This window comes from Delphinus delphis, chromosome 2 (assembly GCF_949987515.2).
Source record: "Delphinus delphis chromosome 2, mDelDel1.2, whole genome shotgun sequence".
Taxonomy (NCBI): domain Eukaryota; kingdom Metazoa; phylum Chordata; class Mammalia; order Artiodactyla; family Delphinidae; genus Delphinus; species Delphinus delphis.
In genome coordinates this window covers 158,356,484-158,380,807 of record NC_082684.1, presented here as the reverse complement: position 1 = coordinate 158,380,807, position 24,324 = coordinate 158,356,484, and the positions used below count along the sequence as shown (strand labels likewise).

General features: G+C 40.1%; 1 protein-coding gene across 4 annotated transcripts in view; it reads left to right on the top strand.

Annotated features, from left to right (window-relative positions):
• Positions 1-11,568: 11,568 nt before the first annotated feature.
• The window catches only part of UPF2 (UPF2 regulator of nonsense mediated mRNA decay), a 211,336-nt gene continuing 198,580 nt past the window's right edge, over positions 11,569-24,324 (top strand). For 3 of the 4 annotated variants that reach the window (XM_060006039.1, XM_060006041.1, XM_060006042.1), the window contains exons 1-3: positions 11,750-11,851; positions 16,753-17,129; positions 19,589-20,368. In XM_060006039.1, coding sequence (XP_059862022.1) covers positions 16,771-17,129; positions 19,589-20,368 — 1,139 coding nt within the window. In that variant the 5' untranslated portion in view covers positions 11,750-11,851; positions 16,753-16,770. Of the gene's footprint in view, positions 11,693-11,749; positions 11,852-16,752; positions 17,130-19,588; positions 20,369-24,324 lie in introns of those variants that run through there. The other variant, XM_060006040.1, reaches the window with a different exon arrangement.

The window sequence follows — 24,324 nt, the reverse complement described above, 5'->3', positions numbered from 1 at the left end:
TATTTGTTTAACTATATGTATAAAACATGTAATGTAGGGAATTCCCTGGCCGTGCAGTGGTTAGGACTCTGCGCTTCCACTGCAGGGGGCATGGGTTTGGTCCCTGGTCAGGGAACTAAGATCCCACATGCAGTACAGCCAAAAAAAAAAACCAAAAACAACACGTAATGTTATAATAATGATTATCATCTACTAGTTATCTATTGTTGTATAACACGTTACCTCACAACTTAATGGCTTGAAGTGACAAACATATATTACCTCACAGTTTTTGTAGGTCAGTAATCCAGACACAGCTTAGCTCAGGGCCTCAGGCTCAAGGCATCTCACAAGGTTGCAGTCAGGCTGCAGGCTGAGATTATGATCTCATGTGAAAGCTCAAGCAGGGGAGAATCAACTTTCATTCCATTCATTTGTTTGTTGGCAGGACTGAGTTCCTCACTGGCCATTGGCCAGAAGCCTCCCTCAATTCTCTGCCCTGTGGGCCTCTCGAAGCGTAGCTTACAACATGGCAGTCAATTGTCCTCAGGGAGAGGTATGTGGAGATGAACCACAGCATTTCTGTAAACTAATATTGGTATTAACACCCCATCACCTCTGCTGTAATATATTCACTAGAAGTTAGTCACTAAATCCAGCCTACACTCAAGAGGAGAGCTTTACACAAGGGCGTAAATACCAGGAGGAAGGGATCCCTGAGGACCATTTTATTTATTTATTTATTTACTTATTTAATTTTTTTAAGGAAGGAAATTCTTTTTTTTTCAAATTTTTATTTATTTTATTTTTGGCTGCATTGGGTCTTCATTGCTGTGCACAGGCTTTTCTCTAGTTGTGGAGAGCGGGGCCTACTCTTTGTTGCAGTGTACGGGCTTCTCATTGCAGTGGCTTCTCTTGTGGAGCATGGGCTCTAGGCAAGTGGGCTTCAGTAGTTGCAGCACGCAGGCTCAGTAGTTGTGGCTCACGGGCTCTAGAGCACAGACTCAGTACTTGTGGCACACAGACTTAGTTGCTCTGTGGTATGTGCGATCTTCCCGGACCAGGGCTCAAACCTGTGTCCCCCGCATTAGCAGGCGGATTTTTAACCACTGAGCCACCAGGGAAGCCCTTGAGGACCATTTTAGAGGTCACCTACCATACCCACATGACCATTTCTAGAAAGGTTTGACTGAAGTATATGCAGTGTTCATCCTCTTGGCCTATCAATCATGAACTCTCATGTAACTCTTCCATGGGATGCTATGACACTCTGCCCAAAGGATTACAACTATGGTTATTAGCTTATTCTTCTTCTTAAATTGATATTAAATGTTGGGTATGAGACCATTAATACAAAGTGACATCCTGTTTATTTTATTTTATTTTTTTTTAAGTTTTTTTTTTTTTTTGGCCGTTCCACGCACGGCTTGCAGGATCTTAGTTCTCTGACCAGGGATCGAACCTGTGCCCTCTGCAGTGGAAGCACAGAGTCCTAACCACTGGACTGCCAGGGAATTCCCATGACATCTCTGTTTATTTTATTTTTTTAATTAATTTTTTATTGGAGTATAGATGATTTATAATGATGTGTTAGTTTCTGCTGTACGGCAAAGTGAGTCAGTTTATACATACACATAAATCCACTCTTTTTTATATTCTATTCCCATATAGGTCATTATAGAATATTGAGTAGAGTTCCCTGTGCTCTACAGTAGGTTCTTATTAGGTATCTATTTTTATATACAGTAGTGTGGATATGTCAATCCCAATCTCCCAATTTATCCCCCCCCCACCCCCGACATCCCTGTTTAAATGAGTCTTTCCTTAAGTTGGATGAAAAAGGGTAAAACACAATGGAATGGCTGTTTCTACAGCTTCCATGGGGAAAAGGTAGGGAAGTATAAAGTATATAGTATCATGTCTGCAGTGTAGAACATTCCAGAAGACAAATAAGCTAGAAATGACGCTCACTGCTTTACTTTCCCTTAGCAACTGACACAAGGAGTGAGGTGATGCCAGAGGACTCTCTGAGTAATACCTTTATTCTCTCCAGCTATATTTCTCAATGTGACAATATTGTCCTGGGTTATGAAGGCAACCACTTTTCTTCTGAATACTTAAACACTTGGAAGCCATGACGAAGTGTGATGCCAAAATTAAATTAAAATAATGAAGTTAGGGATCATAAGTTCTAATGTACTCATTTTTTAAGTGAAGCATCTGAGTCACAGGTTACAAACCACTTGCCCTAGTTCACTGCATTCCATGGACATTAGGGCTGTAAAACCAGACCCAGTTCTCTTCCCTTTGCACTTTCATTGGTATGTCTGACACAGGCAGAGATTTTTTTTTTTTATATCATTATGTGTATTGGTCGGTCTTGTTAGGACTAGATTATAAAATTATGTATTTTCTTATTCTATATTCTGATTGTGTAAAAAGGGACATTTGTATGAACATGTGTATGGTATTCAGTTGTATAAGGTGGAGAAAGCACCCTAGAATAAGAGGAAATATTACATAAGACTGTGAACTTTGGGATCAGATAGTCCAGAATTGAGGTTCTATTTAGTAGCTCTGTCATCCTGGGCACATTATTAAACTATGTTAAGCCCTAGTTTCCCCATTTATAAAAACAAGAAAAACAGTGTCTCTCAAAAAGAATCATTGGATGGATTAATGCCTAATACACATTAAGAAAGAGTTATCTGTTTATTTCTCTCCATTCATCCATTCAATCACCCAGTGTTAAAAACTTGAATTACCTTTAATGGAAATCACAAAAAGGGACATGTAATCCTATATTTGGACTGTTAAGAGTTGGTATATTGCTTGGTAAATAAAAATGAAATTCCAGTCTTTAAAATAGTCTGTTCTTTCACTTTAGTTTAATCCTACACATTCCTGCATAAGTACACAGGTTTTTCACTCTCTTCCAAGAAAGTGTTTGTAAGAAAGGAAAATTTTTCCCCTCTACCCTTTTAGATTTAATACCTGGGGTGTGTGAATTAAACTGACAACAGACAGATGAACAGGGGGAAAAGGTATATACATTTAATTGATGTTTTTAATTTTGCATGCATGGGGCTACACAGAAAAGAAGTGAAAATCTAATGAAACAGTTAGACTCAGAAGCTTATATACCATTTTAACAAAGGGTGACTAGATAAAAAAAGGGGTGTGTGTGTGGACTTCTAGGGGCAGAAAATTGTTGGAAGGCAAATATATGGGATAACCAATGGAACCCCTTTAAGACATATTACCTATATAAATAACCTATATAAGGGTTATTTGAATAAAGTTTGTTTATGCAGACTCATCTTGGTGTTGGCTTTCCATCTTCTTCAGGTCCATAAATCTCCCAGGGAGGGTATTTATGGCAGTCCTCATTCCTCAGAAGTTTCTGCTTTTAGTCGGATAAAGAGCTCCAAGAAGTTTTCTTTCTGCATCTGTTGATTCCCAATGGACTTCAGCTCAAAATAATCCATATGCCAAAGTGGCATATTTTGAGGTGGTATACTCTAATCCCTTTCATATTCATCACTTTTAATTCTTCTATCAAAATGTGACTGTGAAAAAAAAAAATGTGGTTGTGGTCCCAGGACACAAAGACTAATAAGCTACCAATCGTAGCCTCAAGGAGCTCACAGTCTTAATAGGAAAACAAATATAAACAAATTACTTCAATATAATATCGTGAGTGTTGCAATTGAGTTGTTCAGAGGCTGCTATGGGAACCCAGGTAGGGAGAGAGACGTAATCTGATATATGTGGGGGGGTGGTGATAAGAAATGGCTTCCCTGAGGAAATAATGCTTGAGCGACCAGTCTGAAAACAGTCATGGGAGAAAAAGCATTCTAGGCAAAGTCATAATATGTGCACCAAGGGAAGAGGGCGTCCAGTACATGCAGGTTATTAACTATGGCTAGAACTCAGACCTGTGGGGGATCAGCAGGAAATGAGACTAGATATACAGGCAAGAGCCATTGTATTAAAGGCTCCTGCTTAAGACTGAATTTCACCTTGTAAGCGAGTGGCTTCTAAGGTGGCTTGGCACTAGGGGCTGTGCAAGATGATCCATCGAGGCCAAAATATTAGAACTTGTTTTTTTAAATTTCTTCTACTTTGGGGTATGTAGTATAATGTATAAATTTGTGTAGTATTACATATATACACAGTTTATATCTAAGTAAATAGACATGGGTTGGGAGTATATGCCCTCCTCCCCTCCCCATAGGGTTGTATGACCAAAGAAGTTCGGAGATTATTGCCATTAAAAGGTGTTTTGCACGGGAGTTAAACAATTAGATTTGTGTTTGAAACAATGCTCTCTAAGGTCAGGAGGGGGCAAGATTGGAAGCAATTAGGGAGAAGAAGAGATGGTTGCCAATGGTGTGGGTTTGAGTTGCTGTGGGCCTGAACTAAGGCTATGTCAGTGGGGATACAGAGGAGGACCCAGGCAAGATCTTTTAAAGACATACTGATTGCATTTGGATAAGAGACGGTGAGTTGGGACTAAGAAACTATTGCGGGGACTTCCCTGGCGGTCCAGTTGTTAAGACTTTGCCTTCCAGTGCAGGGGGTGCAGGTTTGATCCCTGGTCGAGGAGCTAAGATTCCACATGCCTCACGGCCAAAAAAACAAAACATAAAACAGAAGCAATATTGTAACAAATTCAATAAAGACAAAAAAAATGATCCACATCAAAAAAAATTAAAAAAAAAAACGATTGGGGAGGAATAACTTTTCCTCTATCCTCTTATGTTCTTTAATTGGGAGTGTGCAGATTAAACTAAGGAAAGACTGATTAACAGGAGAAAAGGCATACAATTTTCACTTATATTTATGTGCATAAGAGTTCGCAGAAAAGAAGTGAAACACAAAGAAGCAGTTAGACTCGGGGCTTAGGTACCATCCTAACAAAGGTAAGGGGACTTGGGTTTCAAGGGATGACAAATTGTGGGACATCACCAGGAAATATATGGGGGAACTAATGGAAGATAAGGGTTATTTCAGTAAGATCTGTTTATGCAAACCCATCTGGATGTTGTCTCTACATTTCCGGTGATAAGAGTCATTTTCTTCTTGATGCTGGGGTTGAGGTTGGGGGTAGACACTTTCACAAAGGGAAATCCATGTCTTGCATTTAGGCAGATAAGGAGAGTCCTAGAGAACTCTTCCTGCATCTGTTGATTCTCAATTGCCTTCCGCTCAAAATAATCCTTATGATGAAGACACATTTTGGGGGTGGCCTGTCTGATCCTCTTTAGCACCACTAGCTGAAAGAATAAAAATAGAAAAAGAAGTAGGTGGGATTGGAGGCCAATATTAAGTTCAGTTTTGGACATTTTAGTTTTGAAGTATATGTGGTATATTTCATCACAGTTATCCCACTGCAAAGACTTAGAAATATAAGGAATTAAAGAACTGAGATCAAGTAGATGACAAAGGGTTAGCTTTCTCACCACTTACCCATTAGTTCTCCTAAAGAATACTGAAAATGGTTATTCTGCTGGACAAACAGAAGTGAAACCAGAATTAGAGGTGATATTTACAAACCTCTGTCATTATTCATTATGATAGCTGAGAACACAATTCCTTTTTTCTCTTTTTTGTTTTTTCTCAGTTTTACTGAGGTATAATTGACAAAATTGTAAGAAAAGTAAAATGTGCAGCGTGGTGATTTGACTTTTCCCCTTTCTTTTAAATCTTCATTTTAGAGTTCACTGTCTTAGCAGGATAAGTAATGCTGGAGTAAAAACTCCCAGGTGCACTGGTTTCACACCAGTGGGAGGGCAAAGAAAGGGCCACTGAAGCACTATTTACTCAAATTGCAAAGCCATTTAGATGATAGTGTTTATTGTTTCCAAAATGATTTAGTAATAGCTAACACTTATAGAGCATAAACTATGAACACTGTGTTAAGTGCTTTTATTTAAATCACCTCAATAACTGTTCACAAAACCCTAGAAAAAAGTACCGCTATCACAATTTTCAAGAATAAAAAGCTGTGAATTTCAAATAGCTAGTAAATGTTGGGCCTAGAATTTGGACTCATGTCGTCTGGCTTCAGAGATGCACGTTTCTTGCTTCCCTTTGTGGCTTCCAAACCAGTTCTCTTCCGTTCTTTCAAGAGCCTTGGCCCCTTTGGGCTTGCTTCTTCTGTCTACGCCTCCTGCTACCACAATTCTTCTGAACCACTTTCTTATGTCCTTGTCTGTCCCCATTAATTCACCGAAGCCAAGCTCTTTTGTTACTGTTTTCTTTGCAACCTGTACTCCTGTCAATCCGTTAACCTCATCCACAGTGACGCACATACCTCCTCTCCCTTAACCTCCCTCTGCACCCAGCTTAGATCCCAAGATCCCTCTTTATAATCATTCTTTTGCAAACACCCAAATTCCAGTAGCTGTCTCTTTCTCTTTCATTACTCTCATGGGGAAAAAAAAAAGCCACAACCCTGATTAAATCTAATTGTCCATCTCTTCTGGAGAAATTGGCATACGTAGGCTGGATGGTTTTACTTTAAATTCACGACCACAAACCTCAACTGGCTCTGCAGGCAATCTCCATTGCTTTCACACTTTGTAGGGCCCTCCCAGGTACAAAAGACTTTTAGACCTTCCCCCAAGTCCCAAAGGGCAGATTTAAACAGTTACTAATTCAGGGAGTAAGGGAATGCAGAAACAAAGGAAAGGCAGGAAAGAAACGATAGTGCAGCCACAGGGGCAGGGGCCTGGTTTCTTCTCAAGGGATATACACAACAACCTGATATAAATACCTGAGTTCTTCTACAGGAACTAAGGCCCCCACCCAGCTGGAGGATGGTAACTTCAGGCTGAGTGTAAACACGGCTGGTTGGAACCAGAAGGCAGATTCCTGGAACACCACCCTGTTACCTCACCACCACCAAGTCAGAGGATTGCCACACACCCTGCAGCCCTCCCCCCAAATTTTGCCTATAAAAACTCTTCCCTGACGGAATTCCCTGGTGGTCCAGTGGTTAGGACTCCGTGTTTCCACTGCTGGGGGCCCGGCTTCCATCGCTGGTCAGGGAACTAAAATCTCGCAAGCTGCTCTGTGCGGCCAAAAAAAGAAAACAAACAAACTCTATGCCAAACACCATTGGGGAGTTTGAACTTTTTTAGCAGGAGCATCCTGTTCTCCTTGCTCAGCCCTTGCGATAAAACTTTCTCTGCTCCAAACTTGACGTTTCTGTTTGGTCACACTGTGTGTCAGGCACACGAACTTGGGTCTGAAACACTATTTTCTCCCCTTTTTAAACCTCCCACAATGTCTCCCTCAACCTACTCTTAGCTGATGAGCCTGCCTCAAATTTCATTGAGAAAATGGGATGGTCAAGGAAGTCCTTCATGGACCACCCCCTAAACCTACAAGCCTATCTGTACATGTATCCATCGTCTTTGTCTTCTCTTAGTATCATGCAGAAATGCCCCTACTTCTATCAAAGGCACTCTTTCCACTTGTACTTTATTTTTAAAACAATTTCTGGCCTCACCACGTGACACCTTAGTTCCCCGACCTGGGATCAAACCTGGAAGTGGAAGTGCGGAATCTTAACCACTGGACCACCAGGGAAGTCCCTCCACTTGTACTTTGGATACCATTCCTTTCCATCACAAAGATTTCGCTCCTTTGTTATCTTTTTTTTCTCTCTCTTGCATCCCCAATATTTCCCTCCCTGTTGGATCATTCCCATTAGTATACATTCCCTATACCTTTCGTTAAAAAATACAAAAACAATATAAAAGATACAAAAACAAAATCCTCCCTGACTTCACATTCTCCCAGTTATAGTTTTCTATCGCTCTTCACAATAAAATGTCTCAAATACCTGTCTTCACTTTTTCCATCTCCAGCTTAGTCTTGAACTATTCCAATCCGTCCCCCCTACTTCACTGAACTGCCTCCGACAAAGTCAATATCGAGCCCCATGGTGTCAATCCAGTGAGCTCTTTTCTGTCTTGATGTTACCTGTTCTCTCAGTAACACTTGAGACAGTTAACCACTTTTCCTTTCCTGGAGCATCTCTTTTTTTGGCTTTTACAACACTATACCCTCCAGCTTTCCTCTCTCCTCATCCAGTCACCTTTTTAGGGACCTAACCTCTATATTTGGAAGTTTTTCAGGGCTTTGTCCTGGACCTTCTGCTCTTATTACATTTTCTTTGATCTCGTTCTTTCTTATGACTTTATTTATTTACTGGCCACACCACATGGCATGCCGGATCTTAGTTCCCTGACCAAGGATGAAACCTGTGCCCCCTGCAGTGGAGGCATGGAGTCCTAACCACTGGACCACCAGGGGATTCCCCCTTTCTTATGACTTTAAATATTAGCTATGTTGATGGTGCTCAAATTATCATCTCTGTGCCAGTACACTTCTCTGAGCTCCAACTGCCCATTGATATCTGTATTTGGATAACTCAGATCATCTAATTCTTCAGGTTTTAGCCTGAACTTTGCATCATTAAAGAAGCCTTTCCTGACCACTGTAACAGAAGCCACCTTATTCTCTCTCTCCAGTTCCTCACCATTATATTTCTATTATTTTTTTTAATATTTATTGATTTATTATTTATTTATTTTTGCCATGCCAGGTCTTAGTTGAAGCACATGGGATTTTTAGTTGTGGCATATGGGCTTCTTAGTTGCGGCCTGCATGCATGATCTAGTTCCCTGACCAGGGATTGAACCGAGGCCCCCTGCACTGGGAACACGGAGTCTTACCCACTGGACCACCAGGGAAGTCCTTTCCCTGTTATTTCCTTTGTAGCATTTATTCTATTTAAGTTTTTTGTTTACTGTCTATCTTGTGCATTTGATTATAACTTCATTTATTTGACTTTCACTATTTGCTATGCAGTATTTTAAGCCCTTTATAAGATCTAATTTGCTTTTTTGACTGACCATGTTTATCAAAAGCTAAAAGAAAAAAAGAGTAACCTCACATTGCTTCACTTTTATTTTGGTGAAATAGAAGCCAGTGTTAGTAAACTGATTTTCAACCTTACAGTTTCATGAGAAATTTCAATATGGTTTGCTAACTAGTATCATGTTCCATATACTTTATACTTACACTTGCTTAAATACACTTCGGTTTATTTTTTAAAATAAATTTATTTATTTTATTTACTTTTGGCTGCGTTGGGTCCTCACTGCTGCATGTGGGCTTTCTCTAGTGGAGTTAGTGTTCAGTATGATAGTAGATAATATATTTACTAGCTTTGTGATCTTGAATAAATTACTTAATATTTCTGTGACTCAGTTTCTACACTTACCTACAGGATTATTGTGATTATTAAAATAACAAATGTAAAATAGCAAATGCTTGATAAAATGCTCTCCTTTTTTGATCCCTGTATTCACATGATCTCTTTTTAACACCTGATTTCTTTTTTTTTTTTTTCTTTTTGCGGTACGCGGGCCTCTCACTGTTGTGGCCTTTCCCGTTGCAGAGCACAGGCTCCGGACGCGCAGGCTCAGAGGCCATGGTTCACGGGCCCAGCCACTCCGCGGCATGTGGGATCTTCCCGGACCGGGGCACGAACCCGCGTCTCCTGCATTGGCAGGCGGACTCCCAACCACTGAGCCACCAGGGAAGCCCCTGATTTCTTTTTAACACCTAATGAAAGGCAAAGGATTGAGAAGAAGAATTTATTTATCAGCAGCATAGGTGAATCTTCTTAAGGTAATCAGACAAAATGAGAAAAAGAAAAATTTGATGAGAACTTGGTGGCTATTGCTAGTATGGTGTTTTCGGATACTTCTCTCATAGTTGTTTATCAATGGTACAAAATAGCAGTAGTTGTCTTTCTCTTTCACTACCCTTTAAATGATGGGCCTGTTGGTAGTTTTTTTTTCTAAGTACAGGACGCATCAACAGTCAGTTTGGAAGCACAACTTGTGTGCTAAGAATAAATGGTAAGTGGAAGCAACCTAACTGGTTGCCACCAACAGATGAATGGAGAAAGATGTGGTATATACATACAATGGAATACTACTCAGCCATAAAAAAAGAACGAAATTTTGCCATTTGCAAAAACACAATGGACTTGGAGGGCTTTATGCTTAGTGAAATAAGTCAGACAGAGAAGGACAAATACTGTAGGTTATCACTTGTATGTGGAATCTAAAAAAGAAAACAAACTAGTGAATACAACAAAAGAGAAACAGACTCACAGATACAGAGAACAAACTAGTGGTTACCAGTAGGGCAAGGGGGGCCAGGGGGAGGGGCAAGGTAGGGGTAAAGGATTAAGAGGTATAAATTCTATGTACAATAAATAAGTTACAAGGATATATTGTACAGTACAGGGAATACGGCCAACATTTTGTAATAATTATTAATAGAATACAATCTTTAAAAATTTTGAATCACTATGTTGTACACCCGAATCTTATATAACATTGTAAATCAATTATACCTCAACAATTAAAAAAAAAAGAATAAATGGTAAGTAAAAAACAGTAAATAGAGGCAAAGGGCAAAAGCTGAACACACGTGAACCTAGACCTGCGTCAAGGATTTGAGGTTGCTAGTAGCTTATTTTGTGGGCGGGGCGCCGCACATCAAGCAAGAATCAAGACCAGTTCTGCACCTTTGTTCCTTTGGCTCCTGACCAGTCAAAGCCGGCCTGTACTTAACACCCAGTCAGATTCTGTTGGCAAACCCTAGCACCGTTTTGATAAAAATCGGAGGCCAGATGCACGAGTTCATCAATTTAAAAGAAAATAAGTTGTTTAGGTAATAAGTTGTTTAGATAAGCTGAGCCATTTTTTAAAGTTGACTTGGTCTCACATTTCAGAAGAAATGGCAACACTGGCCAATTTTTTAAGCTGGTGATCTCATTCAATAATTCCAGGAGGTCATTCCACTGTAATTTTAAGAAGTTGCTTGCTAGAACAGGGTACTTTCTAAGATCTGTATGAAAAAAGCTCTGGTTCTTCTTCACTCTGGGGTACTTTTAGGTCGAACACCTAAAACTGCTTCTGGAAATTCCCCCACGGGACTTTCTTAAATCTAGACCCGTTCCTTACCACTTTGTACCTTCCTCACCAGCCATATTCTTTAGTCTCTCCAGTTTTCAACTTCCTAAATCTTTAACTTCACCCCAGGAATTAGTCCAATCAAACTTTCCCTTCTTAGACCTCTTCCTTACGTTAGCTCCAGGAAACTCCCATGAGAATCACGTGGCTAAATTTGTCCTTAATGGCGCTCCGTAACTCGCTTACTGTGCCACCACCCTTCCTCACCTCCTGTTAGCTCCGCCCCGCCCCCTTCTCGCTTTCCTCCCCTTCCCCACCCCCCCCAACCTCAGTGCCTGCGCTTGCGCACCTCCAATTCAGGCGCTTTCCCTTTCCTGGCGACCAATCCACTTCCTGCCTCCGGTCCTCGGAACATTCCTCCCCTCCCTTGAGGTCCTGGCCAGAGGTGCTGGTTGTGGCTGCCCTGAGGACTGCCTGTCTGAAAAATTCGCTCCTGTCATTGAGAGGGCAATTTGAAGCAGTCGCTATGTGTGTGGCACCTTTCTGAGTATTTACTCGCGATCCTCCACCCCGGAGCTAAGCTAAGCGTGTGGGGATGCCGGCGGAAGGAAGCACCGGGCTGTTTTCGATCTGGCAATCGTACGGAAAGCTGCTTCCTTTCCACCTCCCTCCGCCCCGCCCCCACTCGCAGCTCGGCCGCGCTGGTGAGTGGCGGGCGGGAGGGCCGGCGGGCGGAGGGAGGAGGGGGAGCTGAGGGAAGGCGGGCCCTCGGCTGCGAGCTAGGTTGGGGGAGGGGAGGGGAGAGCCCGAGCGCTGGAGTTGGTGCTGGGAAACCCGGGGCTAATGTTGACAACAGGCTCGAGGTGAGTCCCGGGGAACCTCCTTCCCCTCCGCTCCAACGATCGGGAGGAAGCGGGGCTGGGGGGCACCGGCCTGGACTCGTACTCCCTGGGGGACCCAAGAGGCGCCTCCGCACCCCAGCGCTCCGGGGGTGGCGAGCAGGAGCCGGACCGCGGGTCCGGCGTCGTCCTCACACCCCTCTCCTCCGGAGGCTCCCATCAACGCGGAAGCCCCTGGCCCGGGGCAGGCAGGAGGTGCGGTTGAGGGGGTGCCTGCCCCACATGCCCGGGCCGGGCCTCGGGGCCGGAGGCGGGGAGCCCGCCGTGACGGGCTGCAGCCGTTTGGGGGTGTGGAGGAGAGCGAGGGGAGGTTGGGGAAAGCGCTCGGGGAGCCGGGAGGGAAGCGAGGGCGAGGAAGTGGGGAGGGTGCGTGTGTGGGAGGATGTGGAGCGGGGAGACCGGCCGGAGCGTGTCGGGCTCCGTCGGTGAGGGAGTGTGGGGTGCGAAGTTCGGGTTGGGGCAGGGATGGTGCGCTAAGGTGACCGTGGACCCGCGTGGGAAGGGGAGCTGTGGTGGGGAAGCGTGTCGGGCAGAGGCGTGTGGAGCAAGAGCAGGGGGTTGTGGGAGACGAGGGTGTAGGGGAAGGGGTTTGGGTGTATTGGGGCAGGCATTAGTGGGTGTACTTTGTTTTTTAGTCCCGTGGGCTGGTGATTCCTCACTTTGCCTTCATGCCGGGCCTCCTGGTCTTCTCTTGTTGGCCCTGTTGAAGTAACCGGACGATCGTGGGGTATTTGGTCTCCAGGTTGGCCAAGCAGAGCCAGCTTTCAGGCTTGAGGGGACACTCTGGACCGAACCGTCAGTTCTGTTGCTCCCTTGGGGTTTGTACGCAGTGATGCCTCAGACCTGAGGAAAACTATTACTCGCTTTGCTCCTTTAGCAGAGTTGTTGCGTTGTTCATGAGGACTGTACAACTCCTCGAGAAAATCGTTTTTGAACTCTGGTGAAATTTGTAAAAGCTTTGAAAGAGTCCTTTATACTGAGGACGTTCTTTAAAGTCGAAGACTGGGAGGTAATGCCCCTGTGCGGTTCTGCCCTTAGAACATTTTGAATGAATAACCGAGAATGAAAAGAAAAAACAGCATTCTTTTACTCTGGAGTATTTTCAGAGCAGTCTCTTTGTGATTTCATACATCGTCCATATGGTAGTTTGCGAAGGAATATCTTTGAAAGGGAAACACCCCCCTTTCTCTGCACTCTCCCCGTACACGCCATTGCTAATACCTGTTTTGCCAGTAAAGTAGTTTTTACTTTCTTCTGGAAGTTCAGAGTATATTTAGAAAACCAAGCAAAATATACAGCCCAAAGGCCAAGACACTATTTTGGGAGCTAGGAAGGTGGTTTTAAAGCATGGCTTCCTTTTAAGGACTGTGTGAATGTAATTATACTCAGTAAAATAGCTTGTAAGAGCTAATCATATCCAATTAAAAGGTCACTAATTTTTACCTTATTTTGAGATAGAATCTATTTAAAAGTTTTAGTTTTTATTTGAAAAATTTGTGAAACATTTTAGGTAAAATAGGTGTTTATTAAAGCATGAGTTTATTAAAATAATTTAAAGAAATTCGAGCGTTTCATTAAATATAATTTAACACAGTTCAGTTTTTGAAACTTGATGTGGTACAAATGCATACTGATCTGAATCATGTTGTTCGTATCTTTTATTTGTCTTTCTAAATCTTAGAGTCAGGGCATATAGTGGAAAAGAGCACTGGACACAGAGTTTCAACCCAGCCACTAAACTAGTTGTGTAATCTAAGGCAGGTCACTCAACGTAAAGATTGAGAATTGGAGGAGGTAAAATCTAGTACTCCTAACTTGAAAAATCTCTCATTTTAGGATGAACTTTTCAGTGTTCTCTGTGAAAGAGAATAAACATTTGTTGAATGCCTCCCTCATGCTGCTACTGGTTTAGAAATTTAAGAAGTTTGTAATTCCAGAGAGGTAGCAATAGTTCCATTTTATTGATGAGTAGACTCAGAGAAGTTACATTGCCCAGTTGCCATAGCTAGCAGTTTGCAGAGTTGGGACGCAAACTTAAAAGTCTGACTGACTTTAAAGCTCATATTACTTTCACATATTGCATTGCTGCCTTTACATGAACCTTTAGGTTTCCATCGTATTTTTTGTTCACTGAAATTTAGTTCCAAGTGTACTTTGGGTATATGTTTGTGATACAGGGATGAAATGATTCAAAGGAGATACCACTCCCAAGACTTAAGGGTCTTACTGAGAATCTGTTTTGCCATGCTTTAGAGCAGAATTTTATTCATGAATGACTACTACAGTTTGATGTAGAAGGCACTTAAAAATCTATTGAATAATTGAGTACTGTGGAGAGTCACAAAAGTCTGGGAGACTCTTGTGCTAATAAATGATGATCCTTTATAAATTTGTCAGATTCCGAGTGAATTTCTTAATGTTTTAACAGAACTTAATATCTAATTTCATCTTCATAGATGAGATATTAATTATAAAATTTGATGCCATTCTTTTTTATATCCTGAGAACTACACTTCCTCGTATCAGCTGAAATGTTGCTTGTTGCTGCTTCACAACAAAATACAAATTCTGTATAATCATTATTATTATTTTTTGCATAGAATTACAAATATTCCTAAGTAAGATTATCTTGTTACCTAGGAATTACCTGTCCCCATATATTTTAGCAGAGAATATGCCAGAAGTTGAAACATCATGTGAAAACTGCATAGCCATTATCAGGGACTCTTTCTACTCTGAGATACGTAATTCTGATTTGTTGTAGTCAGTATCTGTTGTCAAGTTTTCCAGCTGACAGTTTCATATTCTAAAGGTTCTTCATAACTTGAGTTAAGAGTATGAGTTCAGATTCCAGTTCTGTCACTAGCTGTGGCGGCCTTGGTCAGGTTACCTGGTCAGGTCTCCATTTACTCATTTATAAAATAGGGAAAGTAATACCCACCTCATAAAGATTTTAGTATCAAATGAGATAATGTATGTAAGATGTTTACTCTGGTACCAGTGAGTAGTAGCTATCAGTATTCAATCTTTTGAAAGTTTGCTTGCTTTGCGGCAAAGGTGGTTATTTAATTGAAGCTGCATGAGAAATTGATAACTACACTTCCCAGATAATATAAATACTAACAGTATCTTACCACATAAATATGTAGTTATGCTCTTATATATTTTAATGATTGTTTGAACAGGATTAACAGCCTTTTTTTGTTCAAGTTCTACCAATGGTGTTAACTAAAGCCTTTGGGTGTCATTGTCCAAAAAAATGCATAGAACATGGAAGTGGAGGAGAATAAGAGTAAAAACAGAAAAAGGGAAAGGAAGAGGTGGCTGAGAGAAGGTACAGACTATGGCATGTGCCTCCAAAAATTACTGAAAGTGCTTCTGTCGGCTTAGATTGTCTTTCTGTGGTAATATTTTATTAGAGGGCTGAAATAAATGCTTTGTGTCTATAAAATATTATTGCAAATGTTTTCTTTGCTAACCTACTTTTTATTGATGTAATTTAAAACCTATATTTGAAAATACTTAAAGAGTACTGTGTTTGTCTTTAGCTTGTAAAAAAAAAACTAGGTAAAGTCATTCTATACTTCTTAAATGGAAAGTATTTTGATTATCTTGGGTACAACTTTCAGATGATTTAGGAATTAAAACATGAAGTACTGTCCATAAAAGAAATTATATGAGGACATTAAGTTCTAAGTAGAGATGGATTTTTAGAAAAGAAAATCATGAATTTTGCTGGGGAATACATTTTTTGTTCCAGAGTTTATTTACAGTTAACTGTATGGAACCTGTACTATAGACCAGTGCTCTCCAAAAGAATCTCCTGTGATGATGAAAATGTTCTGTATCTGCGCTGTCCGTACCCACTAGCCACATGTAGAGTTGAGCACTTGATATATGGATAGTGACTGGAGAACTGAATTTCAAATTCTGTTTAATTTTAATTAATTTACAATGTAAGTAGCCACATGTGGCTAGTGCAGTGGTTTACAACTGGTGGTGATTTTCCTCCCAGGGGACATTTGGTGATGTCCAGAGTAATTTTTGGTTTTTAAAACTGGGGAGATACTACTGGCATCTACTGGATAGAAGGCAGGGATGCTGCGTTTAAACTTTGTGCAGTGCACAGAACAGCGTCTCCCTCCTCCCATCCAGAGAATTGTCTTGCCCAAGATGTCCTGAGGCTGAGAAACCCTGGGCTGGTGGCCCTTGTATTGGCCGATGTAGAAGAGAATATACAGTTTTTTTATAATCATTATTATGTTTATTTATAAACTAATTTTGACTAATACTAATAAAGAGATGAAAGGTCTAGTCCAGTTTGGGATAGTTAACAGTTTTTGTATTTGAAAGTTCGATAAGGTTAGAGCAATGAGGTGAAATTTATGAGTCTTCATAGGAGGCAAGAGCTCATTTATGCTCCCACTTAGATACTTGTATTGAATATTGTATGAAGTAGTGTCACCAGCATTTCTTAATGGCTGTGAAATGGGGGGTGTAAAACTGATTCAGAATGTTCTCAGTTACATACTGAAGTATTTATTATTAAATATGTTGTTTTGAAGTTGACAGTGGTTGAATCTAGGGAATGGTTACATGGAGTTCCTTATGTTGTGCTCTCCACTTCTGTTTGTGTTTATTTCCTTAATAAAAAGTAAAAAGAGAAAAAAATACTTAGACATAGGCATAACTAATAATCATAGAATATGGAATTTTATCACTGAAATAGTATTCGTTTTGCATGCATTTTATTTAATCTCTCACAATTGCCAAGTTGCATTAATATGTTCTGCTTAACAAAATAGTGTCACGTCACTAAAAAACGTCACTGCGTCTACAATGCTGACATTCTTTTACTCTTACAGATTGTCCTGGGTAACATAATGCCAGCTGAGCGTAAAAAGCCAGCAAGTATGGAAGAAAAAGAATCTTTACTAAACAGCAAGGAAAAAGACTGCAGTGAAAGGCGGCCAGTGAGCAGCAGGGAGAAACCAAAAGAGGAGATCAAGCTTACCGCCAAGAAGGAGGTTATTAAGGTCCCTGAAGATAAGAAGAAGAAACTGGAAGAAGATAAGAGAAAAAAAGAAGACAAGGAACGCAAGAAAAAAGAAGAAGAAAAGGTGAAGGCAGAGGAAGAATTAAAGAAAAAAGAGGAAGAAGAAAAAAAGAAACATGAAGAAGAGAGAAAGAAGCAAGAAGAGCAGGCAAAACGTCAGCAGGAAGAAGAGGCTGCCCAGTTGAAGTAAGAACGTTTATTCTGACTATTGATGTGCAGGAATGGGAAGATTGGAATGTTTTGGAAAAACAGTGATTATTTGAAATAAAACTTCCAGGGTGCAGTTTCTTGAGAGTTGGGAGTATCTTAATTTACTTGTTTTGTTAGTTTTACTGACGAGCGGCATGCTTACAGTGCTTTCATTCTTTAAATTAAATAATAGTGATCTTTAATAAGTGTTTTTTGAGGTGTGGGGCAATCTGGGCTGTTTTTGTTTTTTAAAAAAGCTTTTTTTCATGGTACCTTATGCCATCTTTCTAAGTTGAAAATCTTTAGTTTGTTTTTTTCTTTTTGGCCGTGCCATGCGGCTTGCAGGATCTTAGTTCCCTGACCAGGGAACCAGCCCGGCTCCTGGCAGTGACAGTGCCAAGCCCTAACCACTGGGTTGCCAGGGAATTCCCGAAAATTTTTAGTTCTAAATGACTGCTATTTGTTGAGTTCTTATTATATGCCAGGCACTACGATTGTATCAGTACATGTCTTCAAGGCAGTCTAATGAAGTAAGCTCTGTGATCCTCGTTTTACGGATTAATAAAATGAAGCTTCAAGAGGTTAAATGACTTGCCTAAGGTCACAGTAAGTAGTAGAACAGCTGGGATTTGAACCTATGCTGGGCTGACTTTAAAACTTTTGTCCTTAAGTACAATTCCATAATGCCTCCCATTCTTATCTTTATCTAAATCTATTTTTAACCATGTAAATCTGTGCAAGTGATATAATGAACTGGTGAAAAACGAGGTAGTCCTCCTGGGAAGACTACCAGGATGTAGCAGAAATGACAGTTGTTGAATGGTGCATGAGCTCCTCCCTTCATATATATAATTTAAAAAGCTGTTTGCAAACATGAATTTTCATGAATCTCTAGAACAGCTCAGCTACCTACTTTCTTACCAAAGCTCTTTTGTACCTCTGTTTTTAATGAGGAACTGGAGCCTTGGGTCTGAAAAGCAGTAGTAGTGACCTGTTTTGGAATATTCAGAACCATGATTCTTGAGAGTTTCTTGCTTATTTTCTATTTTAGTTTTAAAAAAACAATTCACAAGGATGTTTAATTTCCCTGTAAGTTTTGTTCTCTCACCCCTCCTATACAAAGAGCTTAAAAAAACAACAGCAACCAAAACCCCAACTTCTTACTGGGAAAAATTCAAGGGTGCAAAAAGTAGAATGAAATGATCTACCACCCCTCCCCATCTACGCAGCATCAACAATTCACATTTTTTTCCTTTAGAGTATTTTAAAGCATCACATTATTTCACCTGTAAATTTATAAATATAAATAAATACCTTAAGTGTGTGTGTGTGTATGTATGTATATATATTAATTATATATCAAAGTGTTTCTAATAAAGATGGTAATGGAGTTCTTGAGTGCATACACGTAATGAGTTATGCTTTCTTAACGTGTACTCTCACTGCTAATCTTGCATTTCTGTGTGGCTGGGAGGCTTCCAAGAGATACTCACATGTCCCTGTTCCCAGTGGTAGATGCAACTCTCTGTTAACATATTGTGGCTGTTAGTGGAAAAATCATAGAATTATGTAGCTCAGGGATGGTTATCTCAGAAAGATGAAAATCTATTTTATTAGAAATTTATATTTTAAAGCTACATATTTTGGTATCTCAGAAACCTCAAAGTCAGATTGTCTCCACTCTCCCACTCCTGCCCAAGTTATTTTACTGCTTCTACAGTTTAAACATGTCCCATCTTTTTAGTGGAAACATAGGTAGATTTGTTTTTAATTATTCTTTTCAGGATACACTGAGTCTGTTAACCTTTTATTAAAGTGCTTTTATCCTATAGTTCTTCTGGTTCCTATACAAGCTTTCTTAATTACACTTGAATTTTAAGACCTAAACCTAGCAAGTACTTTTATTAATAAAGGTTTGTTTAATGTTGAAGTATGGAGAAATGGTACGTAACATTTCAAAACATTTTAATGCATTCTTTTATAATGTTTATTCTTTAATTAAAATATTCTTTGTGGACATTTTTTGTTTTTCTGTTTTCCCAATGCTTTTATTTGTTTTAGGTTATCTTTCTCAAACGTATTACTTTGTTTTTTCATATTAAGCATCATGTGTTTTATCCATTTATTTTTTTTTTCAGCTTTATTGAGTTAGAGTTGACAAATAAAAGTGTTTTATCCATTTAGCTTGCCAGTTGGCAGAATGATTTTTAATCTAGTTATTCAGAATCCTCCGCTCTGCCACTTTTGGTGTTATCAGTAGAATGGGTTCTCATTATCTTAAGTCATTAATCAGATGTCTTTAGTAGTGAAAGGGCCTCTTGCATCTTTTGTTCCTCTTGGATTCTGTTGCTTTTCTGATCACCTTTTCATTGGCTTTCACTCTGATAGGATTCATCAGTGATGCTTCAAAATATACAGGGTATTTTACTTACGTGTTTGTTTGTTTTTTTATATAGAGAGAAAGAGGAATCCCTTCAGCTTCATCAGGAGGCTTGGGAACGACATCAGTTAAGGAAGGAACTTCGCAGCAGAAACCAAAATGCTCCAGACAACCGACCAGAGGAAAATTTCTTTAGCCGACTAGACTCAAGTTTGAAGAAAAATACCGCTTTTGTCAAGAAACTAAAAACTATTACGGAACAACAGAGAGACTCCTTGTCCCATGATTTTAATGGCCTAAATTTAAGCAAGTACATTGCAGAGGCTGTAGCTTCTATTGTGGAAGCAAAGCTAAAAATATCTGATGTGAATTGTGCTGTGCACTTATGCTCTCTCTTTCACCAGCGTTACGCCGACTTTGCCCCATCACTTCTTCAGGTTTGGAAAAAACATTTTGAAGCAAGGAAAGAAGAGAAAACACCTAACATTACCAAGTTAAGAACTGATTTGCGTTTCATTGCAGAATTGACAATAGTTGGGATTTTCACTGACAAGGAAGGTCTTTCCGTAATCTATGAACAGCTAAAAAATATTATTAATGCTGATCGGGAATCCCATACCCATGTTTCTGTGGTGATTAGTTTTTGTCGACATTGTGGAGATGATATTGCTGGACTTGTACCAAGGAAAGTAAAGAGTGCTGCAGAGAAGTTTAATTTGAGTTTTCCTCCTAGTGAGATAATTAGTCCAGAGAAACAGCAACCTTTCCAGAATCTTTTAAAAGAATACTTTACGTCTTTGACCAAACACCTGAAAAGGGACCACAGGGAGCTACAGAATACTGAGAGACAAAACAGGTGATTTTCAAATGTTTCTCAGAAATGAGAATTTATTTTGGAGCTCATACTTAAAAAATTTTAAAGTCTTCATGCCACTGAAAGAACTTTTGGAAAAGGGCTCATTGCAGGTGATTTCTTAACATTCCAGGAAAATTTCACAGTGTAACAATCTAAGTACTCATGTTTAAATGTGAGTCTTCAATAGATTTTTGTTTCTGATTTTGAAAGAAATCCGGCAAGTATGTGGTGATTTTTACTTTGTGGATCTGTTTTCTTCCTGTGATTTAAAAAACTCCTTAATGTTGAGGGATAAGTTTTCTTTTTCTGTCACTTTAACTTATCTGCTATTTTTCTGTGTGTTTCGGTGTTCCCTCTCTATAACAGGTTTGCTTTCATTGTTTTGTATTTTAAGTTTATTGATGTCACTGTTGATACTCGCTTTTTAAGAAAACAAGTCATTCATTATCAGTGATACTTTAGATTAGAAATTTGAAAAATAGTGTACCAAAGTAGCTGTGAAAAAATTCTTCAAGTGCAACTATGCATTTATGGGAGTCTTTCTCCTGGGGACATCCATTCAAAATTCTAAAGGAATGTGTGTGCCTGATTTAGGCCACCTTTGACAGTTACAAGATACTGTAGACTACTGTGTAGCATCTGCACCTAGAAGGCATCAACAAGCTAGAAGTAGGTGCAGTTGGTGGGTATTAGGTCAACTTTATGGAGGGTTGGATTTGGAGGAGGGCTGAAGGGGTACAGAAAGGAGGCAACAGCAGTAGCCTTTGGTTGGATACTCTATAACTATTTAAAGTGCGTGTCGTGGGGAGAACACTTATTCCTATAAGCCTGTAGTTGGAGAGGACTGACTGGTTTAAGTAGTTACCACTAGAAGGTGATTGACTCAACCAGAAAAGACTGCAATAGTGTATGCCGGTAGTTCAGTTAGGTCAGGGGTAAGATAGGTGCAGAGACTATATGGAAAAATCCTTGGGGGCTGAAGATCACTAAGAGGTGAGAATTTAAGATGGCAGCGGTGCTCCTTAATGTTTCTTAAAAAAAAGCATCCTCGTTTTTTTGCTTTTGAATAGCAAGGGCTGTTTTTTTAAAATAATTAATTAATTAATTTATTTATTTATGGCTGTGTTGGGTCTTCGTTGCTGTGCACGGGCTTTCTCTAATGGCGGCGAGCAGGGGCTACTCTTTGTTGCGGTGCACGGGCTTCTCATTGTGGTGACTTCTCTTTTTTTTTTTTTTTTTTTGCGGTACTTGGGCCTCTCACTGTTGTGGCCTCCCCCGTTGCGGAGCACAGGCTCCGGATGCGCAGGATCAGCGGCCATGGCTCACGGGCCCAGCCGCTCCGCGGCATGTGGGATCTTTCCGGACGGGGGCACGAATCCGTGTCCCCTGCATCGGCAGGCGGACTCTCAACCACTGCGCCACCAGGGAAGCCCCGTTTCTTTTTTAAAATTTATTTATTTTATTTTTGGCTGCGGCTTTTTCTAGTTGCGGCGAGTGGGGGCTACTCTTAGTTGCATTGCGCGGTCTTCTCATTGCCATGGCTTCTCTTGTTGTGGAGCACAGACTCTAGGCACGTGGGCTTCAGTAGTTGTGGCACATGGGCTCAGTAGTTGTGGCACGCGGGCTCTAGAGTGCAGGTTCAGTAGTTGTGGAGCATGGGCTTAGTTGCACCGCGGCATATGGGATCTTCTTGGACCCGGGATCGAACCTTTGTCCCCTGCATTGGCAGGCGGATTTGAACCACAGCGCCACCAGGGAAGCCCCAAAGTTTTTTGTTTTTTTTTCTTTCTTTTTTTCCCCAAGTTTTCTACTCTTTTTCCATTTCTCGTGTGTCCTACCTAATACATCACAGCTGATTTTGAAAGTATGTTTTGATTACTTTTTATTGGCTACTTTAAGGGTTTTGTGTGTGTGTTTTTGATTGGCCTCACAGAAGCTTATAGGGTAGAGAGTCTGTAATGATTTAATCTGGTCATCCTTCCAATGCAAAATGGAATCCATTTTATAGATTATCTGACATAAATTATCCTTCTGAAAACTTCTCGAGCTCAGTGCTCTGAGCCATTCCACTGTTGGACATACCTATTTGCTAGGAATTCAAGCTGATGTTTAACGCCCCATGTAATGGTTCCCTTTGATTTACTTCTTTTTTCTGATACAGATGGAATAAAGCTACTCAAAGTGGGGGTCCATGAACTGTTTACCTGTTCACCATGAATTAAGCTGAGAAACTGAGACTAACCATTTAGACATTTTGATAGCAATTCTCCATTGCCATGATATTGTCACTGTGTTTTATAGCTGTGCTGTGATTGGAAAGAAAATTATTCCTTTATGGCAGATAGTTTGAGAAGCACTGGCATGTGACATGTCTCTTCTTTTACACCAGGATGTCTCAAATATTTGCAGACTGCCAAGATGTTTCCCTTTCATCTTCTCCAGGCTAAATACCTCTGGTTCCCTTAGTATGCTACATGATTTCCAGACACTTCACTATCCTTAGGACGTTTGTTTTGGATGCCTTCTTATCTGCTTGTGACCTACAATTCCATTAGTTTTTATAGCTGCCTTGTCAGTCTTGACTTTTTGTTACACCTAAAGACTAATTTCTCAGAGGAACTGCTGCCCAGCCAGTTCTTCACCTCGAACTAGTGAAATAATTTTTTTATACCTAATACAGACTTACCTCTTTGAAACTTTATTTAGATACTTTTAGCATATTATGTTAGCCTAATGATAATCGATGATGATGATGATGTGTGTGTGTGTGTTTGCTGCACTGCGCAGCTTGTGGGATCTTAGTTCCCCAACAAGGAATTGAACCCAGGCCACGGCAGTGAAAGCACTGAGTTCTAACCACTGGATCTCCAGGGAAGTCCCAATGATGTGTATATTATTAATTGTACTTATGCATTGGTCACATTTAGATTAGATAAGGAGACCTTTTTTTTTGTTATTAAAGTCACGCAAGAAAATTTTGAACAGGATCTTGTGTTGAGAGCACAGCTTTATGGCCTTTTTCTAGAAACTTACTCATTTTAATACAGAACTATTAACTATGGTTGGTTATTAGAGGAGGTTATTTACTAAGTGTAAATTGACCTTAGCATGGTAGCAGTTATTTTATCACAGGGACTGTCCAATTAGATGCAGTAATTTGGGGGAATGTGAGAATCTTAATCACAATGTAGAAAATAATTGGCATATAGCTTAATAAGTCACTCATGCCTTAGGATAGCTTCAACTTGAGCAGCCTCTGTAGTGAGGATTTAAATGCCTGACTGAGCAAAGAAGACATGAGGAATTGGTTAGTGCAGAGTCCCTACTTGGCCTAATGTTAGTCTCCTTACTTCTAAGAGGGTACGTTACAGTTAAAATGACCAGTTTCCAAAAGCTTCTCGCTCCCAATCATTGTCCAGTAGGTGTTTTGAAGTTTTTCTGTATCATAGGAATAAATCATAGGCAATCGTTTTTTCCCAGTAAGGTTTCTCTTAGGCATGATAATGCTAGAAATCTAAGTGCCAAGCTAGTGAGTATTTAATGCTCGTACATAGTTGAAATACTTTAAGCCTTTATTCAATAACTCATAATGATGGTTTTAAAAAAGTGACTATATTTTCAGTCTATGGATTATAAATGCTCTTGGTCATTTTAATTAACTTGGGAGATGGCACTGTGCTTAGGGGTTGTGAAGTGTTAGTCTGTACTCATTAAAGTCTTTACTTAAAAATTGATTTAACCAAATAAAAAAAATAGAGTAATAAAATCTCTGGTGTTTTCTTAAAAACACTGTAATGAATGAATGAAGACGGTGACTGAATAAGACCTATCGAATCTCAGCTGTTATCTCGGCTGATAGATTTTAGATAGCTACTTCTGTTTCTAGCCCCCTGAGGGATTTACAGTTGTCAGCTAGCAATACAATTGACCCTAGCATTGGGTGAATTCTAATAAAT